Source organism: Bison bison, unplaced genomic scaffold (assembly GCF_000754665.1).
Source record: "Bison bison bison isolate TAMUID 2011002044 unplaced genomic scaffold, Bison_UMD1.0 scf7180017864456, whole genome shotgun sequence".
NCBI classification, from domain to species: domain Eukaryota; kingdom Metazoa; phylum Chordata; class Mammalia; order Artiodactyla; family Bovidae; genus Bison; species Bison bison.
Window position 1 is genome coordinate 7,052,638 of NW_011495018.1, and position 26,886 is coordinate 7,079,523.

At 42.9% G+C, this 26,886-nt stretch overlaps 1 protein-coding gene across 1 annotated transcript in view; it reads right to left on the reverse strand.

The window, feature by feature from the left end:
• The window catches only part of FAM175B (family with sequence similarity 175, member B), a 28,897-nt gene extending 5,339 nt beyond the window's left edge, over nt 1–23,558 (reverse strand). The window contains exons 1-7 of the mRNA XM_010859167.1: nt 23,308–23,558; nt 19,224–19,314; nt 14,978–15,014; nt 12,446–12,512; nt 2,645–2,835; nt 1,721–1,840; nt 1,116–1,200 (exon numbers count right to left, since the gene is read on the reverse strand). Of these exons, the coding sequence (XP_010857469.1) occupies nt 1,116–1,200; nt 1,721–1,840; nt 2,645–2,835; nt 12,446–12,512; nt 14,978–15,014; nt 19,224–19,314; nt 23,308–23,406 (690 nt within the window). The 5' untranslated portion in view covers nt 23,407–23,558. The remainder of the gene's footprint in view (nt 1–1,115; nt 1,201–1,720; nt 1,841–2,644; nt 2,836–12,445; nt 12,513–14,977; nt 15,015–19,223; nt 19,315–23,307) is intronic.
• Nucleotides 23,559–26,886: the final 3,328 nt, after the last annotated feature.

Consider the following 26,886-nt stretch of genomic DNA (forward strand, 5'->3'; position numbering starts at 1 on the left):
ACAACTAGGAAAAGTTGAAAAAGAACTTGATTTTGAAACTTATTTTCTTTTTCAACTTTCCCTAGTCAATGTACTTTAACCATTCATATCAGGGCATGGACGTGATCTGGTGTTTGCAGGGCAGGCCTTAATCAATAGGCAATGAAATGTCTAATACATGCCACTTTGAAGTCTGTGAGACGGCACCGACAGTCTGCAAAGAGCATGGTCATGAATTCAGGACAAAAAGTTGCTTTTCACTGCACGTTCCTTCCATAGCAGAAATACCAGAAATCGCCGGAAAGTGGGCCAGTCACCAGTGAGTGAGGCTGGATTAAGTCCCTGTGCTGCTACGGGGACCGTGACCCTGATTTGGAGCCTCACACTGGGATCTGCCCACCGCCTGCTTTCCCCTTTGCCCCAGGCTGAATGGAGACTGCTCTCCTCTTTCTCAGTAGCTGCCTGTGCTCTTTCATTCCCTGGGCCCTTCCTCCAGGCCTGAGACAGCCTCTTCAGCCTGACCCCTCTTCTTCCTGTCCTCCAAGGTGCTTTTGTTCTTAGGGTTTCAGAGCGAATCACCCCTAAGAACACTCTGGGGCTGATGACAAGAACGTGGGAAAGTACTGCCAGCACCTAGCTCAGGACCTGGCTTGCAGGAGACGTTTCCATAGATATTTGTTGCATGAATGCCTAGGAATGAACAGGCCCCACTGCACCCTCCCACTCAGTGGAGGCAGCTGTGGGCAGAGGAGTGAACTCGAATCAGGAGGCCGAGCTGTCCTGAGTTACCACGGGGTCTTTGGGTGCGGTCTCTACTTAGAGGCTAAGTGATGCGACAGCTGTGTTCTTAGCAATCCTTCCTTAAACTGGGAATACATTTCTCTACGGAAAACGCTGTCATTAAGGAGGTCACAAGTATTTAAAAGAGTGATATTAAAACTGTACTTCAGAGTCTCCATGGCAGGCATATAGTGAGAGAGACAGGCTTTCGTAGACTGGCGTGAGTAACTACTACACACATCTGATATCATTTGGGGACTGATTTTTGGACCACAAGAGATTATTAAAAATTAAAGTGGAATTTAAAATGCATTTGGGCAACATAAATACTGAAAGCTAGTGGATAAGTCAGTTACCTGCACCTTCTCCTGAAGCGCATTGTAAACCTGATAGATCGCCCTGATGTCTTTCATCACTCCGTCCTTGTCAAAAAAGTCAGCACTAGAAGACAGAAGCGAGGTTCACAGAGCGATCAGACCACAGTGAACGGAAGGCACTTTCCCGTCATTTCCTCCTTAATCTACCGATTACTTAAATGCTGCAACCCCAGGGTAACAATGTTTCAGCAACAAGGCCCATGTCCCTAGGGTTACACAAGAGAAAGAAGAGAGAACCCCTGTTGCCAAGACCACTGAAAAATAGTAGTTATTTTTTCCCTCACCCTATACATTTTTTAGGGACCACAGTTAGCTTTCAGAACCTCAGATATACACATAATCTACTCACATTTTTGCATCAGTTGCAAAAAAAGAAGAAAATTGTGGCAAGTGATTAAAAAAATAAATATTGATGAAAGTAAATTTTCTTTTCAATAAGCGTTCAGATTTTGATATACAGTAGTAGAGAAAGAGAATTGCCTTATTGGATTTTTCAGTGTTAATCATATCAAATGACGTCACATTTCTCCAGAAGCACAGTTAGAAAAAGAAAGGAAAAACATTCATTTTACCTTTCAACTTACCCGTGTTCTTTAATAACTTTGGCATAACTCTGAGAAGTATTTGGCACTGAAGACACTTTATACTCTTGCTGGCTAGTATTGCCTAGATTGGGAATAGCAAGGGATATCCTTTGATTATACCTGTGGGGGATTGAGAGAGAGACAGAGATCATGTTGAAAGCACCCCTCTACTTAAAGACTGGGTCTTGCCAACAGGAGCTCGAGTCTCTGCATTGGGAACTAACAGAAGGTCTCACAGAGAACCCACTTCCACAGACCACCCAGGGTTATGTTGATTAGAAAAGTTTCACTTCCCTTATAGTAGGACTCAACTGTAAACTCCGGAAGGCAGATGTTAGGTCTTCTGCATTTCCACAGCAACTGACAAGAGTGCTGAGGTGGTTTTAGGTGCTTAAAAACCTACTGACTAATTGATGAAATCTTAGGAGTGGCTATTTAACAACTAATAATTATTTTTCACTGATGCTGATTTAATTTATTGACATACCATGATCATATGATCTTTCTTTTTGCTTTAACAAGTTCCTAATGCAAAACCCTCATTAGCCAGTAGGTGGATCAATTTTACAATTTTGTCCTTGAAATCTATGTTTTAAAATTATAATCAGGCTTACAGCACAACAGAACTGTATTTGTATATAATGGATTATGGAGAAGCAGATGATGATTTCCAGCTGTTTATTCTTGTAAGAATTGATGCATAATGGATGTCTTGCTAATGCTTCTTGACTCAAAAACTATTTTAATTTATATAATTAACTGACAGGAAAATACTTTCTCCATCACAAAGAAAACCAGCTACAGGACAGTTATAAACACTCTTCTTTAAAGATGCTATAAAATGCTTATTTTCAAAGGCACAAATCTCAAGTACTTGTGTCAACATCTTTCCTATTTATGTGGGCTGGTGAATGCTTTCTTTACCTTCGATTTGGTCTAAAGAGAACATATTCTAAAGCATGAGTGGAATTGTTGGCGGTGGAGATGAAGCTGAAGAGGAGGAAGACGAGGTCGGGCACCCCGAGGATGCGGGTGAGCTGCTTGTGGATCACCTGCTCTCGGTACGACATCTGCTGCTGCGTGTTTCGCCGGAATCTGTACCAACCGATCACTTTCTGCAACAGACGTAGAAGAAAGAAGTGTTAAAAGCTGCATGAAATCCCACAAATTTCATTCCAAATGCATCCGCACAAACATTCATACCAAATTTACGTGCAACAGCACGAAACTGAAAGCCACGCAACTGTCCCACCAACAGGTGAATGGATAAACAGAAATGTGGCGTACGCACACACTGGACTTCTACTCAGTGACACCAAGGAAGAAACACCGACACACGCAACACACATGAGTCCCACATAATTATGCTGAGTGAGAGAAGCCAGAACAATAACAACAAAGATTATCATCATCATAAGAGCACAGGCTACAGGATTCTTTTTTTTTTTTTTTGGCCAGGCTGCACGGCTTGTAGGATCTTAGTTCCCCAACCAGGACCGAACCTGGGCCACAGTGGTAAAAGCGCCAAGTCCCAATCACTGGACTGCCAGGGAATTCTCAATCTACGATTTGATGGCATGTAAATTCTAGAAAATGAAAATGACATAAAGCAGATGACTGGGGCAGAGGTGAGAAGGAGGGATCAAAAAAGACAAGGAGATTTTGGCACGGACAGATATGTTCATTATCTTATTCTGATGGTGGTTTCATGCATGTATACATATATCAAAACTTATCAAAGTATATGCTTTAAATATATGCAGTTTACTACATGTTAATTATACTTTAATACAACAATTTTAAAAGGTTAGCTTTGTCAGTGCTGACTATACCAGAACTTAAATTGGTATGTGATTTAAACTGACAGGCTCTTTGGAAGAACATTTTCACAATGTGATCTGCTGGATGTATGGAAGATGGAAGGCCTAAGAGACACCTGGGAGCTTGCTGGGCCCAATCAAAACCTGCAGAATTGGAGCTTCTAAGGGTACAGTCAGAAATCTGAATTTAAGATGAATTCTTAAGTTTTTTCTTAGGTATAAAGTTTGAAAACCTCTGTTGTGGAGACACTTTAATTCTTTATAGGAAGAACAATCTTCCATAGCTTCTTTCTTTAAAACAAACTCTTTGAATGAAAATCCTAATGAAAGTAATTTAAAGTTGTTCAGATCAGTTGCTCAGTCGTGTCTGACTCTTTGCGACCCCATGAATCGCAGCACGCCAGGCCTCCCTGTCCATCACCAACTCCCGGAGTTCAATCAAAGTCACGTCCATCGAGTCGGTGATGCCATCCAGCCATCTCATCCTCTGTCGTCCCCTTTTCCTCCTGTCCCCAATCCCTCCCAGCTTCAGTCTTTTCCAATGAATCAACTCTTCGCATGAGGTGGCCAAAGTACTGGAGTTTCAGCTTTAGCATCATTTCTTCCATAATAACGGTAAATTTAGATTATGTTTTAGAAACTTTCATAAAGGAAGGAAGTCAATCAACCTTTACTATTACAATTATTTTCACTAATTATCACAACAACCCTGAGAGGTGAATAATGTTTTCTGCACAGAGTTCATACCACATGCAAGGAACTACAGGGAGCAAAGTAACACTGCCTGCTCTTAAGAAGTACTGCTGCTGCTGCTGCTGCTAAGTCACTTCAGTCGTGTCCGACTCTGTGAGACCCCATAGATGGCAGCCCACCAGGCTCCCCCGTCCCTGGGATTCTCCAGGCAAGAGTACTGGAGTGGGTTGCCATTTCCTTCTCCAATGCATGAAAGGGAAAAGTGAAAGGGAAGTCGCTCAGTCGTGTCTGACTCTTAGCGACCCCATGGACCGCAGGCCACCAGGCCCCTCTGCCCATGGGATTTTCCAGGCAAGAGTACTGGAAAAGTAGTGGCAGTGGGTTGCCACTGCCCTCTCCGTAAGAAGTACTACTGAAAATAAAGCATAATTCTAATTATATTGAAGCAATCAATTCTGGTATACTTTAAATATAAAGAAAACTCAAACACTTCTGTCAGTATAAATCTTAGAGTGAAAAGTAGTTTTCCTTTAAAAAAAAAAAAAACAAAAAGAAAAATTATCAACTGGCTAGAGCTACTAGTATCAAAGAACATGGCATATTTCATGCTGAGTCTCGGCACTTTGAATTTAACTTGGGATTAGCTCCTCTGAAGGACTGGGTCACGTCTCACACCCTCTGCATTCCTGCAGAGGCCCGAGCAGCAGTCAGCACATGGCCGTTCTCATGAAATACTCGCTGATTAAAGAATCAAGCAAGTGGTGACTGCATGGATACTAACACTTTTCATTTACACTGACTCTACTTGTTTGATTCCATTTATACTTTCTGAGAAACAGGAAGCTTTGTAAATTTATTGTGGATATTAATTTATTCATTTGATATTTGCTAAAAAGATAACCCTCTTCATTCTGATCAATGAGAGATAAGATGCCAAAATAATTCACACCGGTGACAGGTACAATTGTACCTTTTAGAGCTAATAAGCTGGTTGCAAGGCTATCGAGTACCGAGGTTACTGATGCGGAAGAGCACATTTTTGATCGCTATTTTTGGGCCATGATGAAAAATTATGAATGTCTTTCCCTAAAACCTTATCTCTGCTGAAGCTTCAGACAATATTTCACAAAGACTCTCCTCTCTACTCTCCATGCTAGACATTGACTTACATTTTCTGGAGCCAAAGCAATTATCCCCAATACTGAGCACATCTGTCATCTTTAACTTGTGTTCTTTTTGGCCTTATGATAATATTAAGATGGCAGTTATATTTATCATTATCTGTTTCAGAGCAGATGCTTTCAGGAAGGCAGAAATCCTCCTCTCACTTGCTTTTTTTGGCCTGAGCCCAAAACCTGAGGGTGGTCAAAACTTTGTAAACATAATATGGCTTCTGCCAGGGCAGTAACTGAGCAGACAACCAGGCTGCACCTACAGGGGAATTTCTCATATGAAAAAACACTGGCCTCCATCTTAAATCCAACTTTTTTTTTAAATTTAGCAATGTTGTGGAGTTCCTATATTTGAGAGCCACATGTTTTTAGTAAATAATTTTCTATATATTTTATATATATTAATTGGTATTGTGACAAAAATCTTTATTAGGTTGTGTATTCTAATGGATTATTTTAGGACTCAAGAAACTTTTAAAATTACTACATACTTATTTTATGAGTTCAAATCACTGAACTTTCCTTTGTAGGATTTTTCTTTCCTTTTTTCAGTGGGGGAGCCTCCCTGCTCCACTTCTAGGATTTTAGCTCCCCCACCAGGGACTGAACTCCAGCAGCCCTCAGGGCCCTTGGCAGTGAGAGCGCAGAGTCCCAACCACTGGACCACCTGGGAACTCTCAGTTCAGTTCAGTCGCTCAGTCATGTCCAACTCTTTGCAACCCCATGGAATGCAGCATGCCAGGGTTCCCTGTGTATCACCAATCCCATAGCTGGCTTAAACTCATGCCCATCGAGTTGGTGATGCTATAAAAACATCTCCTCCTCTGTCGTCCCCTTCTCCTCCTGTCTTCAATCTTTCCTAGCATTACGCTCTTTTCCAATAAGTGAGTTTTTCGCATCAGGTGGCCAAAGTACTGGAGTTTTATTTAGCTTCAGCATCAGTCCTTCCAAAGAATATTCAGGACTGATTTCCTTTAGGATTGACTGGTTTGATCTCCTTGCAGTCCAAGGGACTTTGAAGAGTCTTCTCCAACACCACAGCTCAAAAGCACCAATCTTCTGGTGCTCAGCTTGCTTTATGGCCCAGCTCTCACATCCATATATGACTAGGGGAAAAACCACAGCTTTGATGTTGCCAAAGTGATGTCTCTGCTTTTAATATGCTGTCAAGGTTGGTCATAGCTTTTCTTCCACGGAGCAAGCATCTTTTAATTTCAAGGTTGCAGTCACCATCTCCAGTGATTTTGGAGCTTAAGAAAATATAGTCTGTCATTATTTCCACTGTTTTCCCATCTATTTGCCATAAAGGGATAGGACCAGATGCCATGATCTTAGTTTTTTGAATGTGAGTTTTAGGCCAACTTTTTCACTTTTACTTTCACTTTCATCAAGAGGCTCTTTAGTTCCTCTTTACTTTCTGCCATAAGGGTGGTGTCATCTGCATATCTGAGGTTATTGAGATTTCTTCTGGCAGTCTTGATTCCAGTTTGGGCTTCATCCAGGCCAGCATTTCACATGACATAATCTGCATATAAGTTAAATAAGCAAGGTGGCAATATGCAGCCTTGACATACTCCTTTCCCAATTTGGAACCAGTCTGTTGTTCCATGTCCAGTTCTAACTGTTGCTTCTTGATCTTCATATAGATTTCTCAGGAAGCAAGTAAGGTGGTCTGTTTTACCCATCTCGGAGAATCTTCTACAGTTTATTGTCATCCACACAGTCAAAGGCTTTGGTGTAGTCAATAAAGCGGAAGTAGATGTTTTTCTGGAACTCTCTTGCTTTTTCGATGATCCAAAGGATGTTGGCAATCTGATCTCTCATTCCTCTGCCTTTTCTAAATTCAGCTTGAACATCTGGACGTTCTTGGCTTACATACTGTTGAAGCCTAACTTGGAGAATTTTGAGTATTACTTTGCTAGCATGTGAGATGAGTGCAATTGTGCGGTGGGTTTGAACATTCTTTGGCATTGCCTTTCTTTGGGATTTGAATGAAAACTGATCTTTTCCAGTCCTGTGGCCACTGCTGAGTTTTCCATATTTGCTGGCATATTGAATAGTGCAGCACTTTCACACATCATCTTTTAGGATTTGAAATAGCTCAACTGGAATTCCATCACCTCTACTAGCTTTGTTTGTAGTGATGCTTCCTAAGGCCCACTTGACTTTGGACTCCAGGATGTCTGGTCTAGGTGAGTGATCACACCATCATGGTTATCTGGGTCGTGAAGATCTTTTTTTGTATAGTTCTGTGTATTTTTGCTACTTCTTCTTAGTATCTTTTGCTTCTGTTAGGTCCATACTGTTTCTGTCCTTTATTGTGCCCATCTTTGCATGAACGGTTCCCTTGGTATCTCTAATTTTCTTGAAGAGCTCTCTAGTCTTTTCCATTCTGTTGTTTTCCTCTATCTCTTTGGAAGGCTTTCTTATTCCCCCTTGCTATTCTTTTGAACTCTGCATTCAAATGGGTGTATCTTTTCTTTTCTCCTTTGCCTTTAGCTTCTCTTCTTTTCTCAGCTATTTGTAAGACCTTCTCAGACAACCATTTTGCCTTTTTGCATTTCTTTTTCTTGGGGATGGTCTTGATCTCTGCCTCCTGTACAATGTCACGAACCTCTGTCCATAGTTCTTCAGGCACTCTATCAGATCAAATCCCTTGAATCTATTTGTCACTTCCACTGTATAGTCGTTAAGGGATTTGATTTAGGTCATACCTGAATGGTCTAGTGGTTTTCCTACTTTCTTCAATATAAGTCTGAATTAGGCAATAAGGAGTTCATGATCTGAACCACAGTCCACTCCCAGTCTTGTTTTTGCTGACTGTATAGAGCTTCTTCATCTTTGGCTGCAAAGAATATAATCAATCTGATTTCGGTGTTGACTGTCTGGTGATGTCCATGTGTAGAGTCTTCTCTTGTGTTGTTGGAAGACAGTGTTTGCTATGACCAGTGCGTTCTCTTGGTAAAACTCTATTAGCCTTTGCCCTGCTTCACTCTGTACTCTAAGGGCAGGTTTGCCTGTTATTCCAGGTGTCTCTTGATTTCCTACTTTTGCATCCCAGTCCCCTGTAATGAAAAGGACATCTCTTTTTGGTGTTAGTTCTAGAAGGTCTTGTAGGCCATCACAGAACTGCTCAACTTCAGCTTCTTTGGCATTAGTGCTTGGGGCATAGACTTGGATTACTGTGATAGTGAACGGTTTGCCTTGGAAATGAACAAAGATCATTCTGTCATTTTTGAGACTGCATCCAAGTATTGCATTTTGGACTCCTTTGTTGACTATGACGGCTACTCCATTTCTTCTAAAGGATTCTTGCCCATAGTAGTAGATATAATGGTCATCTGAGTTAAATTCACCCATTCCAGTCCATTTTAGTTCACTGATTCCTAAAATGTTGATGTTTGCCATCTCCTGACTACTTCCAATTTGCCTTGATTTATGGATGTAACATTCCAGGTTCCTATGCAATATTATTCTTTACAGCTTCGGAGTTTACTTTGATCACCAGTCACATTCACAACTGGGCACTGTTTTCGCTTTGGCTCTGTCTCTTCATTCTTTGGAGTTAGTTCTCCACTGATCTTCAGTAGCATATTAGGCATCTACCGAGCTGGGGAGTTCATCTTTCAGTGTCCTATCTCTTTACCTTTCCATACTTTTCATGGGGTTCTCAAGGAAAGAATACTGAAGTGGTTTGCCATTCCCTTCTCCAGTGGCCCACATTTTGTCAGAACTCTCCGTCAAGGAACTCCCAGAGCTTTTCAATTAAACATTAGCTTTGAAGCCTGCCTAGCAGAGAATCAATTTTTGAAGTGTTTCCATTAGCACTTTCTTGAAGAGTTGATGTTAATTAAAAATAATTTTTTATATCAGATACTGTCTAAGTACATATGTATTTTTAAGCCGAACATTTTAAATTTAACTTTGTAGGTACTACTATAACCCCTTTGAGGTGAAGATGTAACTTTGTACCATTTCTGGGGAAAAATCACCATACTAGAGTCAACTATACAGCTTTTCAGTCTAAATATTAAGTATTATCTTTTGTTTTGGGGCTAGAAATTTGGATTCTTGAAAAAAAAAAAAACCTCAAAGAGTTTATATTATGTATAAGGTGTCATAGGAAATACAATGAACATAAAATACAGTCTCTGCCTTTAACAAATTGTATGGAAAATAAAACCTAATTTCCAAGTAAATTGAAGAAACAAATTCTTGTCTTTTAATTGCAAAAGAAAATATAATCGTTAATTTTAGCACAAAACTTTAGAAAATCAAAACTGAAGATCAGGTTTTGAGAATCTGGGCCCCAGGAAAAGCAAAGATAACTCCAGTTAACAATCTATATTGGTCTTCTGTGTCTCAAAAGACCAAATCCAATTTTATTTATTATTTTTAAAAATATGATATGACTATATTTTAATATATAACTGAAATACAAAATATCATAGTAAATTAGCAAATCCAATTTAAAACCCCCAAATTAATTAAGAAAAGTGTCTCTATTTACTACTGAAAATGCTACATGATAGAGTTCATTTCTTTTTTCCAATTAGTTTCAATATAAAGTATAATGTAAAAAAACCTATTATATAAAGTTTCCCCTCCTCAGCAACATCTCTGCTGCCTTTACTTAGAGCAACCACTTCTAGGTGTGGTTGGCTTTCTTCTGGATCTTTCTCTTTATACTCAGACTTTTGTTTTTATAAAAAGCAGGCTCAAATTATTTCACTTAACTTTAAGAACTTTCTATGTCATTCATGAGAACCTCCCTTATCTTTTTAATGGCTGCTTCATATCCCATGGGCTTCCCCAGAGGTGCAGTAGTAAAGAATCCACCTGCCAATGCAGGAGACACAAGAGACATGGGTTTAATCCCTGGATCAGGAAGATGCCCTGGAGGAGGAAATGGCAACCCACTCCAATATTCTTGCCAGGCAAATTCCATGGAGAGAAGAACCTGGCAGGCTATAGTCCATGGGGTGGTCAAGAGTCGGACGCGACTGAGCACGCATAAACTGTCATATTCCATAGTATGGAGGCACCAACATAATTTACTTAACCATTCCTTGCTGGTAGACATTTAGATTGCTTTCAAAATTCTCATTATTAAGCAAAGATGCAAGAAACATCTTTGTATGCTGCATTAAAAGGCCAGACTGCTGGGTTTAAATCTTGGCACCAACATTCGGGCTTATAACCTTAACCAAGATATTTATCCTTAGCTGTCTCAACTGTAAAATGGGGGTGATGATAACAGCCTTATGGGGTGGGTATAAGGATTAAATGTGTCAGTACCTGGAAAGTGCTCAGTATACGGTCTGGCACAGAGCTAAAGTGTTCAATAACACACGTTTTCACACCTTTGTGCCTATTTGTCTGTTTTCTTGGGCCAGATTCCTCGAGATGGAACTCTATATTTAAAATTCTGTTATTGCAAAACTCTCTCCCTAAATGTCTATGTCAACTTACATTCCCACCAGCTACAGCTTCCCCACTTCCCACAACCTTGCCAACACTGGATATTAGCAATTCTTTTATACTTTTGCCAACTGGATGGACAACAACAACAAAAAACAACAGTATTATGTGTTACAATTTGCATTTCCTGATGAGAATGAACATTTTTTCCATTTACTTCTTGACCGTTTGTAGATTTCTTTTTTCTTTTGTAATTTCCTGTTCATATTCTTTATTTCTTTTTTCCACTTCAAATATTTTTTCTCTATTGAAAAGAAAATGTCCTGGTAATTTAATATATGGTGAGTGTTCTAGATAAGTGCTTCGGTAAGAATCTTCATGAAATAAATTTTAGTTTTAGAGAGTATATAAAGCTTCATTATTTAAAATGTGAAAATAAATGGAATGAAGAAGTAAGGCAGTGGCTAGAGAATGAAGATGCTCCAGATGCCAGAATGTGCATTTCAGGGAAATCACTGAGAATGGGGGAGTGAGACTGGGATCCTTGGGCTGCACTCACCCACTTCTGCACACTCGGGCAGGTGACCATGTTAAAGAATCTCTGCCAACACGGTGCCCTTCCTGAGCCTGTCATCACCCACAAAACACTGTCCTTTCCCCAGACGTTCCCCATACTTTCTATGTTTCCTTTTCCCTTACCTGCTTCTCTTTCTGCCTGTGCACCAGACGGTGGTTCTGAGAGGGCCCTACACTGGAAAGGCTGCCCATTTACTCTAGCTGCTTCTGAGGCCCTTCTTCGAACACCTGAGATGTCCCACGCTGATTGTTTTATGCACAGGTAATCTTTTAAAGGCTTTTTTATAATACATGCTTCTAAAGAATGGCATTTTGTTTTCTCTTTAACAAGCTTTCACTTTCATTGGTACTTTTCCTCCTCACGTGATGTTTTAGTGACTCATCTATTTTCCGGGAATCAATATACCAAGGTAAAAAAGTAAACCCCATACACGGTACAACAGAGTAAATTATGAATAAGACCATCACACAGCAGCAGCAATAAAACCTCGGCTCATTTTCAATTCTATTCAGACGTGTTTACCATATATATACACACAAGCAGAACATCATATGCATATGCTGACAGAAACAATAAACATATGATCTTTTGGGAAAACATCTATGTTCGATGTGAACTGAACTTGAAAGAGCAACACATCAAAAGATGTTTGACTGCAATCTACATTTTTTTAGGAATATTTTCCCTCATTATAAAATTAATGCATGTGTAGTAAATGTTGGCAAAATTATTTTTTAAATTACCAAATAGGAAAATTAGAACCACCCAGAAGCAACTATTGTTAACTTTCTGGATTATAGTTCATGTTCTTTTTTCTCCTTCTGACTTTTTACATAATGGAATCATACTCTAAATATCTAAATTCTGTTTTACATACTGTAAACATTGTATCACATCTACAGTTTACCTTTAAAATCTACTTAACAGAATTCTTACACATTAATAACAAATCTCACTGTTTCACTTTACATTCCTTTCTGGTTTTAAGTTTGGGTGATAAAGATTGATTTCCAAATCAGACTGGGTGACAAACAGAACATACCTTTCTCCGATCTTTAAGAATCCTGTCCAAGCTCTCTTCATTAACTTTGCTTGCATAGTCATAAAAACTGTTTTTTTTAAGAGGAAAAACATTTTATTAAAATTACATAGTATTTTGACAAAAATATGCTTAGCAACTTGTGTCTGTGTGTCACCTAATCCTAAAAGTTGGCAATAAAGCTACAACTGCTTATCTGCAATAGGTATAAAATGGCACAGTGGTAAAGAACCCGCCTGTCTATGCAGAAGGTGCAAGAGACGCAGGTTCGATCCCTTCCCTGCAGGAGGAAATGGCAACTCACTCCAGTATTCTTGCCTGGAGAATTCCATGGACAGAGAAGCCTGGTGGGCTACAGTCCATGGAGTTGCAAAGAGTTGGACACAACTGAAGGACTGAGCACACACACACACAATAAGTATATAAGAAAAAACAATCTAAATGTTTTGCTGATATGAGGTATCCTTTGCATCAAAGATTCCTCAAGAGACTGCTACATTCAAAAGGTATTACTTCCATAAGTGGAAATGCTGATACCAAGTAATTAAAAAATGTGTGGTTTCAAATGACTGTGACATCTTTTCCTTGTCTCTAAGTGTCAATTATCTATGGGGGAAAAAAAGAACAGAGAAGCACATATTCTGAGAAATGAAGAAGGGAAATGAATATTTGCTGACTCCTTAATAAGACACTCAGCTGCATGCTTCCTCATGTTAATTCATTTCATTTCTGTCTCACTGCTGGGAGGTAAGTACTAGTTCAGCCCAACAAGTCAACACTTTTTTCCCTCCATTTTTGTAAATAAAGATACTACGGTTAAGTGACTTGCCCCAAATTATAGAACTGGCAGATGGAAGAGCTGGAATTTGGATCTAGGTCTGGCCAGCTTCAAATTGAAGGCACTCACCTTTAAAAGAGACCCATCTGACCAGGACCCTGTGAAGAGCATTTCGGGCATAATGATGTGTGACCTTTTCTATCACTGGTCCTGGTTTCAGGAATGCCACACCCCTCCTCCCACCACCACAAGCCCAGGCCTTACAGGCAGGAAGGAGTTCAAGTTACAGCAAAAACACTGAACTGGAAGTCAGGAGATACCAGCTCCAGCTCTGCGCTGCTCCTCTCTATATGATCGTGGGCAAGTCACTTGAACCTCACTGGCCTCCACTTCTTTTTTTTTTTTTTTTGCAAAATAAACAGTTTGGAGCAGACATATGATTTCCATGGTTTCTTTCAGTCCTAAGAATGATGAGTCTATGGCTTCAATTATGAGTCTATGGGTCTAGGTTCTGGGTATTACTTTACTAACAGTGGCTTAAGGAACTCCTCAGAAAGACAAGGCAGGGCACACCCAGCAAAGTCTTAGATGGTTAGGGCCAAACAACAGGACCCTTTCCGATCCAGACCGAGGCTGTGAGTGGACCAGGGCCTGAATCATTCATTGACTGCTGAATCGTCAGCAATCGGTCTCAATGCTCTGAGATTCTTTTCAGATGAACTGCGGATTCCTTGTTTGCTTCCTGCTCCTCTTCAGTTACATGTAAATCTAAGAGTGAGGTTCTCAGCTATTTTGGGGCTTTGTTCACAGGTAACAATCCTCTGAAATAAGGGGTAAGTGTGTGTGGGAGGGGTGGGGATAAGATGGGTGGTGAACACAGTGGAAGTCTCCAGGGGTTCTTGGGTGCAGGGCTGTTGGGGGTTTAGGTCAGCTGAGGATGGGAGCGGAGTCAGGGTGAAAGCTGCCGTGAACACACGGCAGCAACAACCAGGCACAAGGGGCTGGCAGCGTCAAGGCAGAAGTGCTGACCCAGAACGCTGAATCCAACTGGTATGGGCAGCAGTGCAAGGAAAGGACTGGCCTGGCTTTTCACAAAGCAGAGGAACAGGGCCTCAGCGAGGTTTACGAAACACAAGAGTGAAGGTCATCATATCTGTCAACAGGTGGAAGGGTTGGGGGCTCTGGAAGGAGGCAGAGGCCTGGAGTGCGGTTTGGGGAGAAGTCCGGTGGAGGCCACATGCTGGTCACTTTCTCCCTCACCTTTGCCTCCATGGGCGTCTGTGTCACTTTCTCTCTTTGAATGTCTCTCCTCCTGTTTCTTTCTGTCCTTTAGTTGGTCATAACATGCAACTGGAATATATTAACTTAAACCCAAAAAACTAAGCTTTATGTTCCCTTTCCTTACACTTTAAAGTTGTACACAGAACACTTTTATGCCTCTTACAATATGCTTTTATCTCTATGTGATCCTTGATGAGCTGCTTTCTGTACGGTTGACGAGCCCATGCTAGGAAGGCTGGCAGAAAGGCTTCCATTTTAAACCACTGAGGCCAAGGTTTATCTGCCCACCCTTCACCTTTTCCTAACTTAACACAGCGCTACACACGCATCTGACACTCAATAAATCAGTGAACTTGGACCCCTCAGTTATACTTAAAACACTACAGCCATAATCAGATACAAGTCTGAGTTCATTAGTCTTCAATCAATTAATCTTTTAGTAAGGACGAAAAGCTACAAAGAAGGATGTGGCTTACCTAAAAAGTTTTGAACAAGGCTGATGGTTATGGATTTCTGTAATCAGAAAGAGGAAATACATCTCAGTTAATCATGTAAGATACAGACAACCATAAAGTATCTCAGGATTTAAAAAAAACTTTAAACCAAAATCTCAGACAATAAAAAGAGAGTTTTCCTTTCCCAAAGAGTGTGTACACTGGTGAAGGCAGTGTCTCCTTAACACTTAAGCTCAGGGCCACCCTCTCAGGACAAAGTAAAATGGCCAACGACAGGTCTGGGCCCATCTGTTGGCGTGTGATAAGCACACGCCTGAAAGCGTTTATTCAGGATCACACAGCTATTGTGTGCTTTTGGTCAATCTTACCTTTTTCCAAGAGGAAAAAGGAACCACTGACTGGAAGCATTTAATCGAGGTGGATAAAAGCTGTGAGGACAGCTTGAGGAAAGGAGGGCCTTAACCAGTCTGCCACCAGTAACTCACTAACCACGCAGGACAACTGGGCCAGGTGCTTTGAAGGGGAAGGGTGAGAGCTCTGAACGTTCATTAGCCTTTTCAAAGCTTTCAGCACAAGGCAAACAGCCATTGTAAGGCAGAGGCAAACAACTTCTGAAAAGATGGCTGTGGTTTACTGTAGCAACCCATTTCTTCAAGTTCATCAGGGGGCTTAGGGTCTGGGTTGACGTACAAGACCATGGGACTAATTAACCACTCAATTCTATTAACAACATTCTCCTGGCCAGCAACTCATCACCTGCTGCTTATAAAGCCACAGCCACAGAGTTCCAGGCTGCAATTTTAACTCAATTAAAATGAAACTGCAACCCTGAAGGACACTGGGCTATGCCCATTAGCTTCTGTACCGATGTGAGAGCTGCCAAAACACACAAAAACGCCAGTACTTCCACGGGGAAGAAAAGATTATTTGCCGAGTATAACTGTCGACACAGTGATGCAAACAGGAAAATCTCATCTAGACATCCTCTCTTTTTATCACCAAAAATGATACAGTATACCATCATAAGTTACTTCAGAGATACTGTCAGTAATTAGACTGCAGAACATCTGTAGTAAAAATGTTAACTAGAGTTCAGGGGAAGGCAAAAAAAAAGTCCTCATCTACTTTAAAGGAAAGAATATTTTGTTTAAGAAAATCCCTAGAGTAAATTCTCAACTCTGAAGACGCACTCCTGTCATCAATCCACCCCAGCAGACTTCCTTCATGATTTACAACCTGGATGAGAAGCATACTGAAGATATGCTCTAGATACCACACCATATTTTCTACAGGGTCAAAGCTTTCTCCTACAAGATTCTGCAATGCCTAACTAAGCACTCCGTGGAGAAAACAGGGTGATGCTTTCAAACACGATTAAGCTGCAGACTGGCGTGACGTTGGCGGCTGTGACAGCTGCTAGGCAGACTTCTGGAAGCAGGGGAGCCAGGGCAGCCTGGCCTGGGATTCCAGAGTTAAAGCCTCCAGAGCTCTTCTGGCTGGTGGCTGCTGCTGCTGCTACTACTAAGTCGCCTCAGTCATGTCCGACTCCGTAGGACCCCATAGACGGCAGCCCACCAGGCCCCTCCGTCCATGGGATTTTCCAGGCAAGAGTACTGGAGTGGGGTGCCGCCTGGTGGAGCCCTCTTCATATGTGCATGGCATTTCTGCCTGCACGTCTGTGAACATCCCCACGGGAACGCGCCGCTGCGCTGGCTTATCTTCCTGTCGCTGCTTCTCCTGCTGGTGGGTGGGCTGAATAGCCCCTCTCATCCCCACTTCCATCTTTCCAGGAACTGCTGCTGCCATCACCTCATTAGCTAAGGGAGCTCTCGCGTTGCTCTCTCCTCCTGGCCACTCCCAGCATGAAGGGCAGACAGTTCCACTTCAAGTGCGTGCTGCTGCTAAGTTGTTTCAGTCGTGTCCGACTCTGTGTGACCCCATAGACGGCAGCCCACCAGGCTCCCCCGTCCCTGGGATTCTCCAGGCAAGAACACTGGAGTGGGTTGCCATTTCCTTCTCCAATGCATGAAAGTGAAAAGTGAAAGTGAAGTCGCTCAGTCGTGTCCGACTCGTAGCAACCCCATAGACAGCAGCCTACCAGGCTCTTCCGTCCATGGGATTCTCCAGGCAAGAGTACTGACTGGAGTGGAATGCCATTGCCTTCTCCGTCAAGTGTGTGAGCACTGCTTTAAAAATGAATGTGTTCAAGACGAGTGCTTCCTCACAGTATGCCATTTCATATCAAGTCCTCCTTATTGTTCAGAGTCAGGGAAAGGTGTCCGTGCGTGGATTCAGGCATTTTCAACAAATACGAAATTGGGTCAATTTATTATTTTAAAATGTGCTGGAGATTAAACTATCCAGAAAATTTCTTTGCGCTAGTGGTATGGAATACTTTTGGTACGTTCGTTATCTAACGCTTGGCCCTTTAATCCAGGTTTTCCAGGGTCCCGGTTTACATTTTCTAATATTGTTATGTATTTACTTTTAAATGAAAAACACCACCAAAAAAAAAAAAGAGAGAAAAAGACTACAATGATAACCATACATTTAATACTGGCAAATACCCTGTTTATGAGACCCATGATTGTTTCAACAATAAATTGAATGTAGCTAATAAATTAAACATTATACAGCAAAAGAGGGTCGTCGTCATGGCCCTGTATTACCTGGGTCTCTCTATCTGCTGGCACATCTCTGTATCTGCAATACTATGGGAACTGGTATTTATGAATCAAAAATGAGAGTACACGATGCTGGAGAATTTAAATTACTTTACTATTCTGTTTCCTCAAAGATAAATAAACAGCCAGAGCACTCACCAGAAATGCTACTTTTGTGAGCATGCCAGGCTAGCGCTCTTTCTTGCATGGTGTGCCGTCAAGTCTTTCTGGCAAACCCTCACACACCACATTAGTTTTGAAAACCCAAGTGCAAACAATGAATAATTGCACAGATGGCCAATGAAACCGAGTTCTCTATTTTAGGATTTTTAAAGAGTTAAGCAAGACAAAACACAGAAATCAAACCTCCGTGAAAGAGCAGCTACATCACAGCACGTCAAATATCAAGTATTTATTTACCAAGTCAATATTGTGGGGAGTGGGTTTCATCGTTTTGGTTCTTTAGGAGACAGCTGTCTCTTGTTTTCCCCAACCCTCACCTCCTCAGTCCTCACCCTGGCCCCAGCCCAGGTACTAAAGGCAACGAGAACAGGCCGAAATCAATGCTTTGGCCTCAGCATAACCTAACCTTCCAGCAGTATTTCAAACCACAAACCACTCACCTTCACGCCGTCTGTACTCTAGACACCCAGAAACAGGCCAGGCTCCCTGCATGTTTTATGCACTCCCTGCCCCGGGATGCCCTGAACAAACCACTCACTGGCCCTCAGTTCAGCTCCCTCACGGTGTCGTTACTGACTTAACCCGAGAGCAGTTTTTTTTTTTTTTTTCCCAATTCATGAGATTGACTTTGTTCCTTTCTGACAGCGCTCAGCCTGCATGCTCTGGTATTTCTGTAAACTTGTCTTCCTCTTCTCACAGTCCTGGAAGGCAGAGAGGCACTGCACATCCCTCTCACTGCCCAGCACTTGTCTCCTGCACTGGCGTTTTTCAATGACTGTTGGTTGCATAAATGCATCAAACAGCCCTTGCTCTGTTTTCAGTATCAGGACATGCTGTTCAGTGATGCACACCAGGTGAAAAACATATGATCCTTATTTACCAAAAGGAGACTGAGCCAAAGAGCCATGCACCTACAAAACACCTTCATTTTCCCCAGTAAGCTCCCCTAGATCGGCTGTTTGGCTTAGTCCTCAGAAAGCTGTGTAGGTCTGACAAATATCTTCTGTAAACAAGTGTAAACATCTTTGCCAGATCCCTCTAGGGAGGACCAGCAGAACACACGCTTTCATTATGGTATGAGGTGATGCTGAGCATGGGCACAGCCCAAAGCGCACACTCAGGGCTCACCATGGCTGTGGAGAGAAGTTCGTGAAATTCCACACAGCCATTCACAGGTCAGAGCACTTGGGTCAGGGACAGCTTCACAAAATACCTGAACTTACAGACTCGCACTGTGGGTTTACGCTGACTTACAAAGACATTTCACATCATTCCTAGTGAAAATAACTGGCATTGTGATCTGAGTGGCTTTCTATGTACTCTTTAAGTCTATTGTTAGGTTACAGTCAACGGCCAAAGAACAAAAGAGGGCGCATGTATACGAGGAGACTTTTTCTCAGGCCCGTGACAAGCTCACTTACCGATTACTTGCAGAAACTCTGTGCTGCTGATTTGGGAGTCACTGATGCTGAAGGTTTCCTCTTGCCTTACCTCTCCCAGCAAAAATCCTTCCTGAAAGCAATGGGGGAAGAGAGTTGCAGCTAAAAACAAAAATGATTTTTACTGGAATTAAGAGGAATTGAGGACATTACAATTTTATAATAATTTTAACAATAATCCAAATAAACTTGTCACATAAACTACCATTCCATAAACCAACAGGTATACGACTAAAGTACTTTGTGACACAGCTATTAACTGAATCGTTTAAATAAAGGATTCCATGACAAGATGAAATATTATTTAATCCCTTCCCCTAAAACCCTGTTTTTCTGAAGTGAAAATAAGTAGAGTGAATTCATCACCTAAATCCCACTAAGTGTAACAAGCAACATCAAAAAAGCTCAGGAAGTAGAAATATTCTAGGCTGCTTTCTTGAAACATGTAATTTATTGCATTGTTTTAAAAACTCTGCTAATGACAACAGGGTAAAGACAGAAGTTAATGCAATGCACAACTAACTGCTCCTATGAGGGCTGGCAGGAAAAAGTAGGATTCCAGCAAGCAAGTTTTCACTAGGTCAAAGTTTTTCCTTAATAAATGCTGAGATAAATTGATTTACTCCTTTGAGAACTGACACCGTCATCAACGATTCAGCACATAACCTACTGCTTGAGCATCTGCTAGAGTTCAGCACAAGCACCGCTGGAGAATGTTCACTCTAAATGGCAAATACCATCCCTGCAGGTGGTGAACTAACAGGCTGTCCCAGACTTCCCCTCCCTAGGCATCCTACATGGCTTACTCCTTCCCTCCATTCGGCTCTTCACTCAAAACAGCACCTTATCAGAGAGGCCTTCCCTGGAGCGTGGAACAGAATCAAGAGTCTGCCACACACTGCTCCCTTTACCCTGCATCCTTTCTCTTCTCATATTTTTCTCCTGTTTCATATTTACACATACTAACGAATGCCTGCTCCGACTAAAATATGAGCTCCGTACGAGCTGGGATTCTATGTTCACTGTGCACTTCAGCACCTCACATAGTGCCCAGCACACAAGAGCTGCTCAGCAAAGAGTGGCTGAATACATTTAGTGAAACAATGTCCTTTCTATTGTAGGTTGACTCTTCGAATAAATTTCCTAGTTTAAAAAGTCCCAGTTGGAATCTGTGGGGGTGAGGATGGAGAGAGATAGAGGCTTTTCAGCATAGCTGAATACATACATAACTCAATACAAAATACTGATTTAGAGGAGTGGAGTGTCATAAAAATCCCAAATCGGGCTTCGCTGGTGGCTCAGTAGTAAAGAATCCGCCTGCTGATGCAGGAGATATGGGTTCAATCCCTGGTCTGGAAAGGTCCCACGTGCCGCGGAGCAACTAAGCCTGTGCGCCATAACCACTGAGCCCGTGCTCCAGAGCCTGGGAGCTGCAACTCCTGAGCCATGGGCCACAACTACTGAGGCCCAAGCACCCAGAGCCCGTGCTCTGCAACGAGAGAAGCCACTGCAAGCGAAGCCTGTGCACCTCAACAAGAGAGTAGTCCCCGCTCACCCCAACCACAGAAAAGCCCATGCAGCAATGAAAACACAGTCAAAAAAAAATTATATATGTACTAGAGAATCCATGACTACTAGTCTGGAAAACATGGACTAAAGCAGCTTGTTTTATCCTATGAAAGTCTTTCTTCATGAGTTCTTACTACAAAACACAAGCTGCGCCTTTGTAACAGATTAGAAAAATTTCTCTTTAATCAAAGTGGAAAATACAATTGAAGATTCCTACACAACTTTAGACCTTAATATCTACAGATTCCTAGTGTTCCACAGCCCAAGGTTGCCAAATTTAGCAAATAAAAACACAGGATACCCAGTTAAATTTGAATTTCAGATAAATGATGGATAATTTTAATATAAGAAACAGGATATATTTATACTAAAAAATTGTTTACTGTTTATTTAAAATTCAGATTTAACTGGGTGCCCTGTATATTATCTGGCAGGCCTTAGTTTGAAAAAGTCGACAGTGACATCAAAACATTCTAAAGCCAAGTATAACATGGATGCTTATTTATCTATGGGTCTAGATTATCTGAACCACTCTTATTTTATAATAGTAGGCAAACTATAGTGTGTGGGCTAAATCCAGCCTAATGGCAGTTACTGGGGCTACAAGCTTAGAATAAGTTTCTACACTTTTAAATTGCTGAAATGAAAGAGAAAATGGGAGCAATATTTCATGATGTGTGAAAAATTATATAAAATTCAGCTTTGTGTCCACAAGTAAAGCTTTATTGGAAGCAGTCATTCTAATGTATTTATTGTCTATGGCTCCTTTCTCCCTACCAACCGCAGGGCTGAGTAGTTGCTACAGAGGCCACAAGGCTCAGGAGGCCTAAAATAATTACTGTCTGGCCCTTCACAGAAAAAGTTTGCTAACTCCAGAGCTACAGAATAATGAGTGGCTTTAAACTAATTTGCCAGGACAAAACAATATACTACAAAAACAAATTCTTGGTTCTTCAACTTTAAAATGTGTGAAATTGAAATCACTTTAAAGTATTCTACATATGTAACTGTGGCAAGGTTAACATAAAAGGTATCCTTGTAGAGTATAAGATACAAGTTGCAAACTATTGCCATTGGTAAAAATTTCTATTAAGTCTGGCACCATGCCTGGCATAGTGCAGATATTAAAGAGATATCTCTTGAATCAAGTTAGTAACAATCTAGGTAACATCTCACTGTAGACTATAAAAAAAAAAAACAAAAAAAACTAAAACTATCCACTTTTCAACAGGTTGCTTACAGTAATTTTGCTTTATATATAAAACTGTGATATTACTAGGCACTCCAAGAACTAAAGAGGTTAAGAAACAGGACTGAAACCATGTTTAACACGTCCAGGGGACACGAGCAGGATCACAAACTACCTGTAGAAGGAACTGCATTACATTATTAAAGAGCTGGCTGCAGTATCAAGGGCCTTAGTGTCCAGAGACAGGAGCTGCCTCTGGAAAAACCCATGTTGTGTATATTTCTATAGTTGATCTCTACCACTGAACTGAAGCAATGATCGGTACAATACTTTAACGCCATCCAATTTACTAGTGAAATCACCTCTCTACGAAATCAGTTTTATAGATGGGAACTAGGATCGCAGACATCAAACCAAACCCAGTTCCCTCTTCTGCAGTGTTCTCATTTTGCTTTGTAATGACAACACCACCCTCCCTCCCACTACATTTATTTAGTGAACTTAAATAATTCACTACTCAAATCAGGTTAACACAATCTCTCAACTTGGTGGGCAAATACGTAAAGACAAAAATTATCTAATGTCATAAAAGAATTTCCATCCAGAAGCCAGGGACATTAAAAATGCACTTCCGATCACTCATACGTAAAGGCCTGTCACTTCCCTATTTTCACTGAGACTAGTTCCCGGGGCTTAGAACATTCGCCAGCGAACTAAACATGCAACGGCCAAAGTAGACCCTCCACCGAACACTCCTGGTGACATCTGCATTTTTCATCGAGGCGAAGAAAACACACGCTCGCATCTAACAAGAGTAGTGACAGCCATAGTTACCCTCGTCGCACTCCACAACAACCTGTCAGACCAGAGGGCGCGGCTGGGAATCTCCGCTCCTAGACTGAAGCGGGGGTCCCTCGGTTCCTTCCCGACTCCGGACACCCCTCATTAGTCTCGAAGCCTGACTCAGGGAGGGGCAGGCACTGGGTTTCCAGGACTAAGCGACTCCTGCCACTGTCGGTGGCCGGCCGGGAAATCCCTCTCCACCGGGAGACTGCTGTCCTGGGACGGGCATGCCGATGGAAGGCACCAAGTGAGGGGACGCCCATCTCGGGGTGGGGGGCGAAGGAGACCCGGGCAGCAAGAGTTCGCCGGCGGCGGGAGCCTCCCGGGTCATCAGTTCCTTCGGCCAGCATAGGGGGCGAGGGGCAAAGGATCCCGGCTTCTCCACAGGCGTCGGCCTGAGACCGAGGCCAGAAGCCCTAGCAGCCGCGGCGGGTTGCGGGGAGTGGTGGGGGGCCCAACACCTACGTGGTCGGCGTTGCTGTTGGCGCTGTGGAAACACACAGCGCTGAAGGTGTAGCCCGAAATGGAAGCCGCCATGATGGAAAGCTCCAACTCCCCCATCATGCCCCGCGGCGGGCACGGAGCCTTCCGGCCGGCCAGCCCCTTCGCATGCTGGGAAATGAAGTCTTCGACAGGTGAGGCCAAGTGGCCCGAGAGCCCCCGGAGTGAGGGGTGAGAGGTGCAAGGTTTGCCGCCTACATCACCGATTCCAGCACTGCATCCTCCGCGTGCAGTCTCGGGCTCTGCGCATCCCAGACACGGCGCCTTCTGTTACAGGTCTTGGTCGTTCCCCAAAGTTTTCTCTTTGCACGCGAAATTTTTTAGTATTAAAAGCCAGCATTTGCCATGCTCAAGGATAAAGGAGGGAGTTGATTTAAGCGCTTGTTCGGTTTGGGTTTGATGCAGAAGTAACATGATGTGATTTCAGTTTCCACATGACCCCTCTGGCTGCAATGTCCAGAACATAGTGGCTGGGGAAGGGCGCCGTCACAGTAGTCCGGACGCTGGGTGCCAGTGGTTTGGGGGTGGATAGAAGTGTGATGCTGGTGGCAGTGGAGGTGTTAAGAAGCAATTGGATTCTGGGTACGAAAGAAGACAAATGTAATGAAAAATCCATGGGAAGAAGATAAAATCAGCATAAATAATAAATAACAGTGAAAATGAACTACAACTAACTTCAGGGAAGGAACTAAACTTTCTAATCATTCTTCAATTCGTTCAGTCTCGAAGGTTCAAAACTGAGATTGTAATCTTTCACAGAGCTCCTCCCAGCACACTTCTTCCAAACTCAGCAAACTGAACTGTTTTCTGACAGTTGCACAGGCCAACAACCTTGGAACATTCCTGATGCTCCCCTTTGATCAGTCAGCACAGTTTTCAAAAATACATCGAGAATCCTACAACTTGCCATAGCATACCCATCACAGTGGTCCAAGCTATCCCGGATCACTGTAACAGACTTTAACTCAAGGGGTCTGAACTGGAGGCAGTTTTGCTCCATGGGACAGCAGGCAAAAATGAGACATTTTTGGATTTTACAACAGATGGGGGTGGGGGGGAGGGAGCGTGGGATGCCACCTGCATTTAGTGGTGAGAGGTCAAGGAGGCCACTAAATATCCTACAACGCAGAGGACAGACCCTCACAACAGAGAATTATCCCACCCGGAATGTCCATTGTATGAGGATGAAAAAGGCAGTGTGCTCCCACTTCTGCCTTTAACCCTTTCCCGGCCAAGTCTGTTCTCAGTGTATCAGCCAAAACTGTCACACCAAAACTTAAATTTAAATCTCATTGCTTCTTGGTTAAATCCCCAACCTTACAATGATCTGACTCCTTCATTTCTTGCTGCTGTCCCCTTTGTTCACTCTGCTGCAGCTACACTAGACTTCCTTCTGCTTCCTGGATAACCCTATCTCATTCTACCTCGGGGGCTTGGCACTCACTGTTCTATTCACCTGGAATGCTCTTCTCCCAGAAAGCTGCAGGTTGACTCCATAGTCTCTGCTCTAGATGTGGTGATGTGTGACCCACACGTCCCCTTGTAAGACTGATTGAATTATTCTTCCAGGTGCTGACAGCCCTTTCTTGTATTTATCCTTCCTGGAATTCTCATCGTCCAAGATCAATCCTCTTTTTCTGGGCAAAAAAGCATTTGAGATTTGGTCAGTGTATCCACAGATGAATAAAGGCCCACATCCTTCAATCCAACCTGAAAATTCCGAAGGATCATCCCAGCGTCACAGTGTCCTGTCAGGGGAGAGGGTGTTAGCTGAGGCTCCGTTGTGATGGTACCCCAGCCTGACTACTTCCTCTGTCCAACCCTGCTTCTCTCTCTTCCCCAATAGGTGGTGATCTTGAGAGCAGTTCCTAATAAATTTCTTCCATGTTCATCTCAGTCTTACAGTCTGCTTCCTTGGGGACACAGCCTGTGGCAAACTCTTTTAGCTTTTCACTCAGTGCTACCCTCTCAGAGAATCCATCCCTTCTGACCCTAACCAGGATCACCTGGAATCTGACTGTTGTTTTGCCAGTTGGGGAGCATTTGAGAACTCCTGAAAGCACAGTTTCAGAGAAGCTGTAGGTAAGCAGGGTTCCAGCTGCAGAGACTGGCAGAGTCAGAGGGACACAGGCAACCCAAAGTATACTCAGGGCCTCCCTCCTGTCTTGTGTAACTAGCACCTGGCAGGAGGGACTGTGTTCCTTGGCACATTCCAGGTTCTCCCTGGTGATGGGCAGCTCTGCTCTGATCCAGCTTCTCCATCCCCCCACCAAGAATGTTGTCCTGGGAGATCAGAGGTGGTGCCCCACTCAGGACTAAACACTCAGAGTAATCCTGGAGCCAAAGAAGGAACTCTGTAGAAATCGTGTTTTTTTTCCAGGGCTCCATACCAACAACTGTTTATAGCATTCGTCACACAGAGCAATCTTAAGTGTTGGCAAGACATCAGATTGAAGAGAACCTTATCTTTCATGGGCGCTTCTTAATTAGAACCTAAAACCTTTTAAGACCCACTCAGTCACATTCAAGCTCACTCTCTCGAGCATTGAGCATCAAGTCTAGAAAAGATCAAAACAACCATTCACTCAGGGCAGCCCTAATTGACTGTGGCATCTGGTGGTTTTATTACTCTGTAATAAGGTTATGCACTTTCTTGAGTTCTTTAATCACTATACACATAGATTCCCATCTGTCTTTTACCATATTCTACACCAGCACTTGCCTGAAGATCTTGGAACGTCTTGCGTCACAGGACATACACATGTGGTCCTAACTGGGATTTCTGTGAGCTGGAAAGGCAACTATTGATGCCGCTCACCTCCAGGGACTTGTTAACGTTCACTGGTTGAGAGCAGTCTCTCCCCAGTGAGGTGCTCCTGAGGAAGCTGAAGCACACAGAGGTTAGGGGTCTTGGAAAGGGCCAGGTGCCTGGTTAGCTGCTGCGTGGAGACAGCATCCTGACTTCACTTAGAGCTTTCTTCTCATTTAGCTCTCCTATTACCCGTGGTTGGCCTACTTGGGCGGGCGTGAAGGGGTGGGGGTGGGGGACCCTAGGGCATTCATTTCACCTGGCATAAAGTCCTTCCTCCACCAGTGACGTCAAGTCAGAAGAGGCCAGAATGCTAATTTTCAAGGCAGGGTGCCAGCCACAAATGGAATTAGCCTTGGGCAGGAAAGCCAAATACTGCGACGGTCCGTCCCACCCATTTCTCAGATCTACCCACGACGTGGAGAGATGAGGTGATCTGTACGTGTGGGTCGCTGAACGCTGTCAGCTTAGTTATCTGCTGTGGCTTCCCTACCGCCGGGCTTTTTCCAAAATGCAATGGCTTGAATAGTCTCTCACAAACAGCCGTCCCCATATCTAAGGTGCGCATACGCCGGGCACCCCGAAGCAGTGGGTGCGTCTGATGCTGGCTGGAGAGAGGCGGGACAGAGGGGAGGCCTAGCCCGGTGCACTCCTGGGCTAGGGTCCGAGGCGGCGCCGGGAGGAGCGCAGAACAGCCGACCCCGCGGGGGCCGGAGCAGTAGAGAGGGTGGCCC